General features: G+C 32.3%; 3 protein-coding genes across 6 annotated transcripts in view; 1 reads left to right on the forward strand and 2 right to left on the reverse strand.

Moving 5' to 3' along the window:
* Positions 1-28: 28 nt before the first annotated feature.
* On the reverse strand, positions 29-1,131 carry LOC122633204. The gene is made up of 3 exons (XM_043820851.1): positions 975-1,131; positions 357-494; positions 29-262 (listed from the first exon to the last, which is right to left on the reverse strand). The coding sequence occupies exons 1-3, from the start codon at positions 1,047-1,049 to the stop codon at positions 128-130; spliced, it is 348 nt and encodes a 115-aa protein (XP_043676786.1). The 5' UTR covers positions 1,050-1,131; the 3' UTR covers positions 29-127.
* A 34-nt stretch (positions 1,132-1,165) lies between these two features.
* LOC122633200 lies at positions 1,166-9,146 on the forward strand. Of its 4 annotated transcripts, XM_043820844.1 has the most exons (7): positions 1,166-1,413; positions 1,976-2,058; positions 2,149-2,320; positions 2,605-2,822; positions 2,937-4,153; positions 4,241-7,800; positions 7,878-9,146. In XM_043820844.1, the coding sequence occupies exons 3-7, from the start codon at positions 2,291-2,293 to the stop codon at positions 7,902-7,904; spliced, it is 5,052 nt and encodes a 1,683-aa protein (XP_043676779.1). In that variant the 5' UTR covers positions 1,166-1,413; positions 1,976-2,058; positions 2,149-2,290; the 3' UTR covers positions 7,905-9,146. The 4 variants fall into 4 exon arrangements, with proteins under 4 accessions (XP_043676779.1, XP_043676776.1, XP_043676777.1 ...); XM_043820841.1 differs by having other exon boundaries at positions 1,167-1,413; positions 2,937-7,800; XM_043820842.1 differs by lacking the exon at positions 1,976-2,058 and having other exon boundaries at positions 1,167-1,413; positions 2,937-7,800.
* Positions 9,147-9,441: 295 nt separating this feature from the next.
* The window catches only part of LOC122633201 (gamma-aminobutyric acid type B receptor subunit 2), a 40,761-nt gene continuing 34,633 nt past the window's right edge, over positions 9,442-15,569 (reverse strand). Inside the window, exons 15-19 of the mRNA XM_043820845.1 lie at positions 14,810-15,103; positions 14,165-14,409; positions 11,985-12,185; positions 11,516-11,743; positions 9,442-11,436 (exon numbers count right to left, since the gene is read on the reverse strand). Of these exons, the coding sequence (XP_043676780.1) occupies positions 10,775-11,436; positions 11,516-11,743; positions 11,985-12,185; positions 14,165-14,409; positions 14,810-15,103 (1,630 nt within the window). The 3' untranslated portion in view covers positions 9,442-10,774. The remainder of the gene's footprint in view (positions 11,437-11,515; positions 11,744-11,984; positions 12,186-14,164; positions 14,410-14,809; positions 15,104-15,569) is intronic.

Below are 15,569 nucleotides of genomic sequence, written 5' to 3' on the forward strand. Positions count from 1 at the left end.
TTCAGGACAGGAATAAAATCAGTATAGATTTTTTATGTCATTACTCTTTTTACTTTTTATTTTATACATTACATAATAATAATATGCATGTTACATTTTTCTATATTTCTACATTATATACATATACTCAATACTTTTTAAAAAAATCATATAATAGCTTCCCAGTATTAACAGCACAGCCAGCCATTAATGTAAGTGTTATGCCAAATAAAAGCATGTCTCTGGTTCCAGCCATCTTATACACCGGTGCGTGTATATTTTTCTGTATAAAAGATAATGTAATATGTTTACATTAAATGAATTAATTCAAGTTTATATTATTAGCAATCATATATAAATTCAATTATATAGTTTACCTGGAAAAAATCATATGTCTTATATATTTTAAGATTAGAGCTTGATCGACCTGTATTAGGTGCCTTGACTTCAGCCGATTTAGTTGTCATACTGTCCCAAATTAGTTTTTGTTCTGATGTATTTAATACACTGGGCTTCTATAAGAAAGAAAATTTATTAGTAATAATAAATTGATTTAGTAAGATAGAATTTTGTTTTTAACTAAAAATTAGTAAATGTATATTATTTTAAAAATTGTATTATTGTTCTCAAATTCTATTCTTTGAATATATATAATAACAAACGAACATTAATAAAATCATATGTGAATACTTTGTTACGTGTCGAAATGTCGTCTGCTAATTAAGTATAGTGAGTATCGTAAAACAATTGAAATACATTATGAATTATGAATAAATTTAAGTACAGTAGACAGTAGAACATAGAACGTAGAATTCTTTGATTGTTTTTAATTTCAATTGTTATTGAAGAAGAAATGAAAATTCGAAAAGAACTTGCTACTGCTTGGCAAATCGTTAGCAACGATCGGTGTTAATTTAACAGAAAATATACGAAGAATTGTCAACTTTTTAAAAATGGTAAAAATATAACGCGAATAAATTTGAATTATTACTTACTAATGGATATAATGGTTGAAATCGTGTAGATTTTTTTAATCGACCAGTAAAAGGGTTAAAGTCGTTGTAGGTCATTATCTAGTAGATGCCAATAGTTGTGTAACCTTCCGCAGCAAGCATTAAATACATCTGACATAGATTGTCTCTAAATAAAATAGAAGAGATGGTAGTATACAATAAAAATAGTTATAGTTTAAAAATTCTATATATCTACAGTTGTATCTACATTAACAGTTGTCTCTTAATTTATAAAATTATTAACAATAATAAAAAAGTTAGGAAGTTGTTTTTTCCAATGTTTAATGAAGAGTATAAAAGAAATGTTATTTTGGACCAATTAAAAAAAAGAAACGTTGAAAGTCCAATTGTTTAAGTTATAGATTGGTATTAATAAATATTCCTGTGTATACATTGACATCTACAAATTTATTAAAAGAAGGTTAGTTAATAATCAAATTTGTTCATTGAATATCCTATATTTTTAAGATTATTTTAAGAAAAATATAAAGTATAAAAATATAGCAAATCTACAAACATATATAATTATTTAAAAATTATTGAATGGTTGTATCATGTATTCATAAATAGTGTACCTTATGCAAGGTAATACTTCACATATAAATTTATGAATAATCATGGATATAGATAATAATACTCTTTATTTTTATGTTGTCATCATATAAAGTAATTTTTTATTTCATGATAGTTATATATGTAAAATAGCATGAGGAGTAACAAATATATGTAATAACAAATTACTTTTAACATTTCTTGAATATTATAAATCTTATCATTTATATAGATAACTATAATTATCATCTGAATTGTCATAGCTACAATCTTGATACTACAAAAAAATATTTTATGTCATAAGTAAGAAATATAGAATATCTCAGTATAATGTTATTATATATTTGATATGTATGATTATCGCTAAATTTATTAATGTACAGGGTTATATCTTATTTACAATTAAATATTCTTTTTCAATATTTTTTTAGTGTCAAAATCTGCGGATCATTGAAGACACAACACTTTAGCTATAAAATTAGGTCAATGAATGTTGATAATTAATATACTTTAGGTAAAGATTTTCTCGTGGTTTATGTTTAAAGATGTAAAATATATTATAGATAATAAGCAGTATTTATTTATGCTTTATAATATATTTCAGAGGGCTAAATAATTTAATATTGCGATATTAGCGCCTTTGTTCTCTGCATTATCGACCGAGCAACAAACAGTTGAAAACATGTCATGGCTGATCTTGTGATTCATAACAATGTGTTAATTTATTTTACTTATTCTGATAAAATATGAAAGATAAACATTCAGGATTACAAATGGTAAGAGTAATATATACCTATATAAAAAATTAATCACACATATGGTTTTAAGTCAATTACTTGGATATATCATAAAATTCATATAAAATAAAAAAAAAGTGTTATGTATATCTATCCATAATGTTGTTTAATAAATATATACTTATTTGCATATAAATTATTTTACTAGTCTTTGTAATTGATAGTTACATTTATATCAACACTTAACTTCTAAGCAGTATTATAGTAATGTTAGATATAAATTATTATATCTTAAAATCATGTCATTGACCTGTATACTTTAGGATCCTGTTTCTGTCTTGAAACGTAACAACCGAAACATCACACTCCGTAACACGCATAGAATTTATAAAAAATGGGGACTAAAGTATCACGCAGCAGTAAGAGATGCTGTCTTTAAGATGAACTCAATGCCATTTGTACCTTTAAAACCACCAGCTTCTTTGAAATGTGATAATGGAGAATCTGATTTAGTATATGTGTGTCAACAATGTAAAGATTGGTAAGAATTCTATTTAAATATACGAGTTTCATTTTACTTCTAAGTAATCTTATTGTAAGTAAAAAAAGTAGTTTTCATCAAACAATTTTCTGAACAAATGTGTTTTTGTCTTAGCTTTTGGTTTAAAAGCAGCTTCGAAGATCACAGTCAGAGACACAGTTGGATTTTAGGATTTTGGTGTCAGAAATGTTTCTTAACAGTATGTACACATATACCTAATAGTAATTCACCATGTGATCTGTGTGTAAATATGGAACATAATAAGAGGTCATATATGAAAAAGAAAGGTATCCATAAACATCAAAAAATGGGGACTATTAGAGTCTTTTATAATCAGTGTCAATTTTTTGCACATTTAAAATTGCATAATATATCTTTAGTCAATATATGTGATATTATGTTAATGCCATTACCAAATATGGAGGGTGATTGGACACCTAAAATGGATACAGCTTGTGAAGCTCTTTTGGAACATTGTTTCATGATAAGAGCACATATCATGGATTGGTTACGAGCCAAAAATGTAGATCATAATTGGTGGCAATTAGTTGAAAGTAACATTGATGATAATGATAATCCTATTACAAAAATTTTAAAAACCTATAATGGAAGGAATTTATTTAATCCAGATATAGCAAAAGTAGATGCTGATTTGGTTCCTTTGACCTTACTGTACAAAACTAGTTTAACATCTACTATTGGAGTTACTAAAGTAGCATCAGAGAAGAATGAGAAAGATTATAATAAAAATGTTAATGATATAAGTAGTGTAACAACAGCTACTCTACTCAATCAGGATATTGTTGAAAATGAAGATAATCCTTGCACTCCTACTGATATTACCTTTGTAGATTGTGGTCCTACTTATAAGTATTATACATATGGTCCATTTACAGATTATTCTTCACATAATAGTAAAATGACCAATTCGAAATATGTGCAATATATGAACAACAACACACAATCAGCAGTAAGCAAAAAACAAAGTAAGCAAAAAAGATTAAAAAAAGAAGCTGTAAATTATATTACTTCCGTTTCATCCTCATCTAATAGATCATCTAACTTTATCAGTACAAAAGAATTTTTCAATCAAAATTTGGAAAAAGATACTAGTTATATGCAAAAAGATCTTGCACATAAATGTAGTGGTAGTGTAAAGTTATCCACTGTTGCAATCACTACACAGAATGGTTCTGTAGAAAATATAATGAAGAAATCAATTACAAAAAATGCAAATTTGTTGCCTAATTTATCACATAAAGGGATAGTGAATCAGGAATATCAGAAACAAAACTATTTAAAAAATGATTCAAATTTACTAACATTCCAAGGTACAGACTCTGCAAAAATGAATACACTCATTACTCAATTTCCATCTCATTTTCTTGCTAATAATAACATTTTATTTATTGGTCAAGATATGGATGGAGTAAACAGAAAAGTCAATCATGTAACACTTGATGCAAAATTTCATGAAAAAGATGTAAAAAATACGTCTACCAAATTAATACCTTTACATACGTCTAATAATAGTCCAATATCTGAGGACAATAAGAGTACTGGTAATTTAAACAAAATGACAGCTGAGTCTAATAAAACAAAAGCTCATCAGATTCCTTTTGAAGGTAAAATTGTATATCGAAATGGCAGAAGATATATTATTACACATACACCAAATTTTCAATCAAGCACACCTACATCACCTGATTCATCAAATAATATGCAAATCGTACGATATAATACAAAAAATCAAAACGGAGTAACTAAATTAACTTCAGTTGAAAATACATATCTTAATTTATTCGAAACAAACGTATCTTTACCGACACCATCACCATCTTCATCGGAATTATCAAATAGTTCAAGTTGCGAAGCTCAGAAAAAACATAACTTATCCGTTGCTTGTACACGAAAAAATTTAGAAACATCAAGAAATCACTTGAAACCAAAATTTAAACATTCTATATTGGATTTACTAAATGATGATGTATTGTGTGAAACTCTATCATTTCGTAGGGCCGAAAATGCAGAAATATATTTGAATATAAAACGAAGCAAAAATAGTACCAAGCAGCTGAACGTAGTTACAACTGTAACAATACCAAATTGTAGACAAGACATGTTGAATGAATTTCGACAACTGAATTGCTCTGAAATAAAGGAACGCATTTTGCACTTGCAAGAGGTTCGTACAGAAATTCTGAGAGTTATGAATTTCGCAGGCGATAGAGACATCGAAGATACATTAAAATCAATTAGAAATTTACAAAGAGCATTGGAGAATGCATTGGAAGATGCTCTTGAATCATGCAATCATGAATCTGAAGATATGAAGGATATATGGAATGATCAAGAAGTATTATTGAATGAATGGGAATCAGAGAGCCAATTATCTGGTAATGAATTCAGATGTGCCACGTGCAGTAAAATCATGAAACCCAAGACTTATATTCCGGGATTTTCCAAACCAGCAGAAAATGATACTATATATTGTTCATGTTATAAACATTTTTGTCAAGAATGTTGTAGTTATCAAGGTAACGTTACTCGGTTTTTAACACATCAGAATTTTCACGAAGAAGAGAAACCCTATGCATGCCCTGACTGCTTTCGCAGATTTCCTTCCTTTAGATTACTTGAAGGGCATACATGGTCTCTTTGTTTTCATATGTTGAAGAAACGTGTTTTTTGTTGTAAAATATGTCAGATAGATGGTTTTCAAGATACAGAATCCATAGCAAGACATTTTGCTATTATGCATAGTAATAAAAAAATAGCGTGCGAAACTTGTTATATGGTACTAGATACGTACATTGAATATAAAAGACATCGTGACAAAATGCATTCGACCGCGACTAAATTTGAACCTATAAGACTGATGATTTGCAAACTAGGGCAATGTATTAATCGGTACGAGAAGTATATGATGCACTTAGAGAAACATTATGGTATACGTAAAATAACGTGGTTGAAATGTCCTTTTTGTCCATATTATAATCTCGAAAGCAAACAGTTTTTAATCCAATTCAAAATACATTTTCAAATAGTACACCTCAATCGTTTAGTAGAAATTATTAAACCAGAAACATTGAAAGATATTTTACCAACTAGTCTTTCCGAATGTTTATTTAAAAATAAAGAATCGTTAATTTATGACAACGAAAAATTCAAGAAGCTTAGACACATTGATGATAAAGTACGCTTAGATACAATCGTACCTAAAATATTAAACACACGAACTATAGCATCAGAAGATTTTGATCGAGTTTCGGAGCATACTGAAAGTGTTACAACAAATAGCAAGAGCTTACGTTCGATGAAATCAACGATAAAAAACGAAGTAGAAAATAATGTTTGTTCTGACATATCTAATAAAAATACTGATTTTAAGATTTTGGATGTTAGATCAGAAAATACAAGTTCTTCAGTATTTCATTCAAACATTGATAAAGAAGATAATCTACCGAAAATTTTAGATGTAAGGTCAATAGCCGATATTTTGTCAAAAGATAAAAAATGTTCATCAAACGTTGCTGAGATGGAAGAAGTTACTGCGCACAGTAAGGAAATACAATCAAATGCTGCAAATGATACGAAAAAGAAACTTAAATCAGTAGGAAATGATCAATCAAAGGAAACGTGCAATTCTCCGAAAGAAACTATAAAAAATGATGCAAAATATATAGAAAGTGATAATATTATTTCGGAAAATAATGGAAAAGTAAATAATGTTCGAAACATTGTCACCAAATTAAAACAATCAAGTCCGGCGACGGAAATTTTGAAACCTATTATTAAGGACTTAAATGTAGTTACGAACATTAGCAGCACAAATGCTTTATTGGAAAACAATTTAACAGTTAGTAACTGTAATAACACGCCTAATGAAATAGAAGTAGGCGATAACATAAATTCACCGAGTATAACGAAGTCGGAACAGGTGACTGCTCTTTCATCAAACAAGGATTCCATTAAATCAGAAGATATACGTTTCATGCCAAAGCCACCACCTTTAGTCCGTATTCCTCAGCATATTTTAGAGAGTCGGAATCATCAGGAAGTAAAGAGAATTAAAAAAGACAGCCGTATGATTTCAAGACATGGTAAAACAAATATCAAACGGCCATGGCGAATAGCTTTAAATGGTCCAACTAATTCGAAAAATGTGCATCAAGATTATTTATGTCACTTGTGTGGCGAGCTGATAAATACTGCTTGGCCTATCATCAGTATCCACTTTAATACAAGGCATTCGGACGAGTGCAAATTATCAATTGTAACACCGCGATTATTGAGAATAACTCCTGAATTCATTAATGGTGGCTATAAGGAATTGTTTAGTAATAAAAAGCGTAGATCAGACGGAACAGTATCGATTTCGAAAAAAAGAAGAAGATGGAGTACAAAGAAGCATACAGATTCGAATAATTCATTGGGTTTGGGATTATGTGTGGAACAAGAGTCTGTAGAAGACGGAGAGGGTAATTTCATATGTCGGAAATGCGATCAACGATGTGCAAATATGTCAGAGCTAAGAGAACATATAGCTTCCAATCATAGAATCAAAGGTCGATACTTGATTTGTTTGGAATGCGGTGAAAATTTCGTTGTAGCGCCAAGTTTACAAATGCATTTGAAAGCTTTTCATGGAATAGAAGATCCTATTTCGTACATGAATCAAAATTCATCTTATGCGCCGGATAATATCGATGATCTTGAAAATGAAACAAAGGCAATGATAGCCAATCAATGTTATGTGTGCATGGCTGTATTTGAAGACAAAGCTACCGTTGATAAACATCTCAGAGTACATGGTATGGCATTTCTTAATCGCAAGAGAATAGAAGCTCGAAATGCTTTAAAGAGTTCAGATAAAACTATAAAAGTCAATGATGACAAGCAAAGCTTTCAAAAAGAAAATACAAAAAAACCTGTTAAACGGGATAATCCATCAAATACTATCCTCGAAAAAATTAATGTAAGTAATATGTATTTCTATAACGCGAAGTATTTTATACTAATCCAACATATATCTGTATTGATTTATTGTTTTAGGCTACGATATTAGAGGAAGCTCAATGATTAAAGGCAAAAGTTCTTGTAAAATAGTACGTTCGTATCTTTTGTATTTTAAAGGTATGCATAAGTTTATCATTGTAGATAATTTATTGTACATTCTTTAAAATTATCTGACATGTGAAGTGAGGATAATGTACAAATTCCAAAATTCTCGTCAAAATACGACTCGATATGAGTTTATATATGTACATTTTTTAACTACTAGTATGTTTTCAAACATCTAGAGGTTCATTGTAAAATATGATATATTAGATATCATTTGTTATATTAGTATAATTAGATATAGATCTTAATATTCCCAGATATTAAAAATATGTCCGTAAATGCAATCTGATTAAATTTTTACTTTAATGTGATTAATTTAACTTAATTTATCAAATGCAATTTTATTTTCAAGAAAAAAGACATTATCGATTAAAAGGAGATTAGTAGTACGTGAGACTGTTTAAAAGAATCTTATAAAATTTCTATTTATGTTATATTTTATGAAGAAATTTCTATAAAATTTCATTTATTGATTTCGGGTAATAAATTTATATATGCACGTTTATTTGATTAGCATTTATTTGACACGGTCAAATAAATTGTTAACATTGTTGTAGAATGATATTTGAAATATTGTCTTCCCTCAAATTATAATTTAAAATAGGATATTATCTCTTTCTTTTTTTTCTTTATATATAAATATATGTATATGTATGTATGTGCACATATACATGTCTATATTTGATAATTCAAGGTGCTATTATATAACGTGTAACAAAGTTCGTGATTTTTCTTTTTACGTCATTTAAACTTCGGACATTTTTTTTTTTTAATTTCATTAATTTTCAAAGCAATAAAGGTATTGGATATTATGGAATAATCAGGATTTAATTTATACACTCGCAAACTTGTAAGTTTGTTTTTTTGTTTAAGAACTAAATTATTTAAGTAATTGGAATATTTCAAGAAATTTTTTGTGTATCTATATTAGATAAGAATATGATAGACTGATAATAAATTAATATTATTTAACAATTATTTATACGTAACGAAGCGAAAGAACTTTCTTTTATTATATATACTATCTATTACAATGATTTTCTACTTGATTTCATGTTAACTGACATTTAATTACATATATTGGGAATCACGAATTGTTATTTACATAATTATGCGCTTTGGCCTTTTGAAATTTACTAGTCATGTATCGAAAACACATTGCCACCCCTAATAAATAAATTATATAAGGCATAATTTTTATTGGGAGTATATCATAAAAATCTTTACCTTACCTTAGACTTATTTCATGTATATGTGATTTAGCGGGCTGCAAATATTTTAGAATCGAAAAGAACATATGTATGGATCTTTTTCACTAGAATTTGTTTAATTACAATATTATAATCAATATAGTGTGTAAATATGATAACGTATAGATTAGAAAAAAGAAACAAGAAATAGCAATATAAATCATTTTTAACACTTCTTTAGAATAATTATATTTACGGGATTTTGAGGAGAGGATGTGTATGATTGAAAATAGTCGAATAGTAAGTAGAATATATATAGTATTTTTTTATTACTTCGCTCTTGACAATGACAGTTATTGCTTATGAGTTAAAGACTTCAATGATTGACACAAAGATATTCGAGGTACGAAGTCGATCGAATGGCTATCAATCACATCCATCGAGAATTTTCGAACTCTTTTTATCTCTTTATATAAATATATATGTATATGTATGTCCTTATGCACTCACATATACAATATACATACGTATATACACACGTATATTATATATATATATATATCTTTTTTTATTAGACAGATACCTTAATTACGGCATGAAAATATCAATATAATATCTCGACTCGTACTTATTTTACGGATGAAATTGGCATATTCTTAATTTATAATTTTTATACTTTGGAAAGATACATTCGCGTCGTACGTGAATACAGGTACTGGAGAAAGGGACTTTAGGGCACTGAACACTTTTGATTTCGGGCCTGTAAGAGTATTTGCGGTACTTCTTATGTGATACAATCAATCAATGATTTGATTAATATGTGTTAATAATCTTGTGGCCCAAAAGAAACAACGTTCGTTTTTTTCTTCCTAATTAATATCTTTCGATAAAATAGTTATGATTTACATTCGATTAGAGATGATTTGTCTGTAATTTGTTTGTTTGTGAGATCTATTTAGATATAGGTATCGTGCAGAAGGGTTTCAATCTTAATCATAAATTTAATTAAATGACTTATCGTTTTTCAGAACAATAGTTCATACTTTAACGATCTTTGATCCTTAGTGATATACGAGAATTTACTACTTTTATATCTAATAATACATTTATTAACACAGCAGTGGTTTTTTACGTCACACCCTTTTTATTTTAGACAGTAATTAATTATGAAAGATAGATGCGAGTGGGTACGTCATTTCTATTAGTATCCAGACGTTCGCGAGAAGCAATTTTCATTAAGGATCCTTTTTTGGCAGGTTTCACGAATATCCAGGCACGTGAAAAATTTTCAATTATTTTTCCCGATCTCGTAGGATGTATAAAAAATATGTACCAAGAAGACATCTTTCCTTCTTTTTTTTTTTTATTATAATCGACACACATTCGGTAAGCTATAATTCGAAATGTTGTCGATAAATTGAAGGTAACATTTGAAGGACGTGCGAATTGAAATCTCCGCCCAATGTTTATTTGTTATAATCCAATAGAATAGGAGGGGAACGTTGAATGAGAAATGAAAACAATGAAGAAAGCGAGTTGGTCCCTCCGCGATACACAAAAACCAAACACGTCGCGTACTCTTACCGGTCCCGTTTATTTTCCTTTGGCACGATGACTAAGGAACACAAACGACGAGGATTAAACGTTAGTGGGTTCCTGATCGTTGGACGAAGCATCTCGAAGAACATCTTCGTCGAGTCTAGCAATGAGGATCTTTGGACTCGTCGGTCGAGAACATTCTTGTTCTTGTTGAAGACCGTCCGTCAGAACGACGGTCAACGTCGTGGAACCAGAACGAGACCCGTTTCTGAGAACTACGTCGTTCATTGTACTCGAGAGCTTCAAATTCGTCGGCGTAGACGAAGAGGAGGAAGTAGATTTGGCGACTTTCAATTCGGTTTCAACTGGACTGACGTCATTCGAAACATCATTTTCTCGGAAGAGTCTCTTCAAATCGTTTCCTAATTTGGCATCGTCAGGACTAATGTTCGAGTCGGCCTTGATCGTTAAGGCCAAACTCTCCGGTGGTTTTCTACCTCTCACACTTTTACCCAATTCGCTGAGGGGTATGCCGACTTCGTGAGTGGCCCAAACGTCGCAGAGAGGACTATAGGAGGAACCACGAGGCGTCAAATTCGTCTTAGATCTTCTTGCATCTTCCATTGAGTGCCAACGATGAGGTTTTGGAGCTGAGAGCCCAGATGCTATGGCACTTAGACTATTTGCTGGGACTATTCGATGAGGAAATCGAGGAGAACCACGGATTTTTTCTCGCGACGAACTTTGATTGCTATTAGCTTCTACAAATTTGAGATTGCAGTTTATTAGTTGACTCGTAAAAGCGATAATTTTTGTTTGTTTAGAAAACGTTGAACTCACGTGGTGGTAAAGTAAAATTTACTCTCGGCTCACTGCTTTCCTTACGACGTAAACCGAGGCTTAATCTGCGGTCTTCCTCGCTAGTGATACTAATTATCGGCCCAGAACCACATCGGGGATGCGATTGCTGTGAGCCTTGCGCATCCATTTGACAGGTTGAGGCGGCTTTAGCACCCGGTACTAGACCAGCGATATAGCCCATATGAACTCTCAGCGCAGACGCTACACCTAAACACGGTTACTCTTGACATTAACGACATATACCAGCAAAATGATAATGAATCATTTTCGATGTGTATCGATTGACCTTACGAAGGATATAATCAATCTTGCCAGCAGTACCACTACTTCAGTGCGTACGAGAATTCAATTTACTAGAGAATAGATCGTGTTTGTCGAAACAACGATCATCTCCGTAGGATATCCTTTCTTAGATATCATTGACTGAGTAAAGATAAGTAACTCGTACCTGTAAACGATGCCGTAGATGTCTTTCTACTCGTCGGACGGCTGCCAAAAAGGCTGAAGAGCCGTTGAAAAACGCCCAGACGATTTGGTCCCTCGGTTTCTCTGCGACGATGAAGCTTGTAAATGTCGGCTAGGCTTCTTCTGGGATCGTCCGGTTCCAGGTCCGGTTGACTGCTAAACGCTACGGTACCGCGGCGCATGCCTAATTTCAACAAGGGGTCAAGACGAACTCGTCGTGTAACCCGTATCGAGCGAGATCGCGATACTTTCGACATTTGGGAATACCTTTTGCTCGTTAAAAGTACGAGCGATGTATGCATGTTCACCTAATTTACTTTATGCAACGGAAGAATGCTTAAATAAATAATTTTGCGACAATTCTCTAAAAGGATTAAACTGGTTAAACATCGTTCCGTTACTCAGTGAAAACGTTGCGTATTTATGTTAATAGAAGGGTGAAAGCGCATCGCAAAAGCGAAAAGCAAACTACGTTAAGTAGAAGAGGAAGGAGAAAAGTAGTTGCATGTCTCTTTTCCACGAAACTTTTTTTAGTTAATTTCGTTTATGCGTTTGTATGATGCAAATTTCTATATGTGCTCTATTGTGCATTTAAAATGAATTTGTTTTATTGATAAAATCTACAAGTCCAAAAATGAATTTATTAATTAACAATGCTTGAAAGAAAACCTACACTCGTCCTTTTCGACAAGTAAGATCTTTCGTCGATGCATTTAGAAATATCAGAAGCAAAGCGTGCAACAGACGCGTAACAGATACGATTCTTGTCACGGATACGTTTTGCTATTACTTCGGAGAACTGCTGTTTGTTGACCCAGATATCAATCGATATTTCCAAGAAATTTTAAAGTTAGTTTTTGCGATAACATATAAGGAATTCTAATAAACGAATTTGATGGTTTGCAAAAGAAGTATAAACAGTATGAAAGATAGAAAGATAGATAGAGATAAAGATAGAGACAGAGGAAAAGAGAGAAAGAGAGAGAGAGAGAGAGAGAAAGAGAAAGATAAAGGAAACGTAGAAACTTCATGCTGTATAATGATCGAATCAACTTACAATAGAAAGTGTTTTCTTAGAAGGAAGAAGAAAGAACGAAACAACTACAGTTTCTTGTTGTCGAACTGTAGCGTGAGAAGGAATAGTTGAAAAAAGAAAGGCCGAGTGATAAGAAAAAAGATAAGAGGTTACAAAGGACGAAAAAGTTTCGTCATGCATGACGAATGTATCCGTGACGTGATGTAAGAGTATGAGTCATGCAAATAATATTGCGCGATTTTCTCCTTGCCACAACTTGGATGTTTACATTCATAAAAGAACGATCCCTCGAGGTAGCAACATACGACGTATTTCGAAGATCTCGCTTTTCTAAAATATTAACGAGTAATATTCAAGATGATGTATTAAGACAATAACTTTGTCTACCTTTCGTTTCCCCTTTCAAGGTTTTCCCTTCGAACGACTTTTTACCAAAATTTTGACGAGTACGAGGGATCTTTTGTATTTCGAGAATAAAGTACACAGCCTGTGTAAATATCTATTTCGAGGATTTATTCTACTTCGTTGAGAATTTATAATTTTTCTATTAGGATAATGTGCAATTTATTATTTTTATCCAATCGTTTATGTGACGAGTATGAATAATGGAAAGTGGAGCTGCCAAAACCACAACCCGTTTTCGATTTATCAAAAACAAAACAAGAAAGAAATCAATAAGAGCTCAACGTTCATGCATACTCGGACGTCCACGAGCTCGTAAAGGATTGTCATTGTCTCTACTCTAAATTCAAATGTTACAACGTCACACTCCATGGACATCTCTCCTGTGTCGTAACGTCAAGCAAGTGAACATAGGCTTTTGTTTAGAAGCATTACGTGCAATAAACGAAATTCCATCACCTTTCTCTGACACCTGAATGGCCGAGGAACGAACGAAGTGAGAAAGCATTAATATAACGTTGATTCCTTCCTTCTCTGCTCGAAACGAGTCAGACTTATCGTGCAAAAAATGTTTACTTTTAAACACGGATATATATCTTTGATTATCCATTGTTTTGTTATTCATTATAAATTGATACTTAGTATCGATAAAAGAATATAAATGGATGAATACGTTTTGCACGACGAAGTCTACATAAACATAAAGTTTAAATTATCGTTCTTACCCGAAGGATCGGCGGATGGCCAACTCGCCCTCGGAATAACTGATGGGAGAACGCTGAGCAACAATAATGGTAAACCACCCCCAATACTTGGATTTCGTTGCGGAATCGAAGTGCTAGAGGAAGCGTGCGATGGTTCGACCGGTTCTTGCGCCAACTGCTTTTCCAATCTGGCCAACTCGAGTTCCAACTGAGCCATCTCGCGACGGTAAACTCGATTCTGCACCTCCACTCGATACTGTAGTTCTCTACGGGATCGCGTTAATTGCATCAAACGAGCACAGTTATTTCGCATGGAAAAGACATGGTTCGAAAGAAAGATATCGGTCTCTTTGATCGGACAACGAATAGAATGAACAAAGTTGATCGATATTCGAGGCTGGGAGGAAAAAATGAATAAAAAGAAAGGAAGAATAGAGAGTATAGTTGGATTTTACTCGGCAAACCCGAAACGTTATTTTCTCGTTCGTGACGGCTTTGAGAAGTATGGTTGGATCAGGGAGCCAGATGCGATAACGTTTATTGTCTTGAAGGCCAATTCTGCACTTGCCCAAGGTAGAATTTATTTCTTATCGTCGTTTCCCGTTATCTAAAGGCTTCCGCCTTTCACCCTCTTCCTTCCATTTCGATCGAGAAAAGCCCTCTTACCTTCTATCGTCCGTGACGAATCTCCTTGTGTTGCATTCGATCTTTAAGCCCAGACTCTGGACGACAGGATCGGCTCTCTCACCAGCGAGAATGTTCGCCAACTGAGGTAGAAAGAGCAAGGCTAACGTCGCTGTTGTTGAGGCCAGGATCAGGGCAGTGATCGTGACAAAGGCCAAGGTTGCCCGGTCGGATATCAAATTCGCCAACACGACCACGATTCCAGAGGTTATCACTACGGAATAGACGCTCATGCCGATGTATTGGGAATCGTTCAAAGCTGGTATCTTCACGTGCCTAGAAAGAGTTTCCATTAAATTTGTTTTCTTCCATGCGTTAAAAAATTCGAAAAGTGTGAATTTCGAGAGAATCCGTGATAATCTCGTTTGACTCGAATCGAGTAAGATCGACTTTCTTTGTCACCGGAATCGTCCAAGGAAACTTCCTATTCGCCTTCTGCACTTCCGATATACGATTGAATTTCCTTCTTTTTCTTTTTAGGATCTCATCTTCCCTCTTTCCTTTCGTCTATTAGATTTCCGTAAATCTATCATGAGGCGTGTGTTTTTTTTTTTGTCGTAACAACCACTATCTACTTCGCAAAGAAGAGTTTCGACTTTGACTTTACTTTTCGATAAAGTTTTCTTATTTTTTATTTGTTTTCTCTACCATATTATCTGGCTTTTTCGTTATTAAATTTTAAAACCAGAATAAAATTTTGCCGATCGATATTTGATTTGATCAATCCATCAGTGATATATTG

This window comes from Vespula pensylvanica, chromosome 11 (genome assembly GCF_014466175.1).
Source record: "Vespula pensylvanica isolate Volc-1 chromosome 11, ASM1446617v1, whole genome shotgun sequence".
NCBI classification, from domain to species: domain Eukaryota; kingdom Metazoa; phylum Arthropoda; class Insecta; order Hymenoptera; family Vespidae; genus Vespula; species Vespula pensylvanica.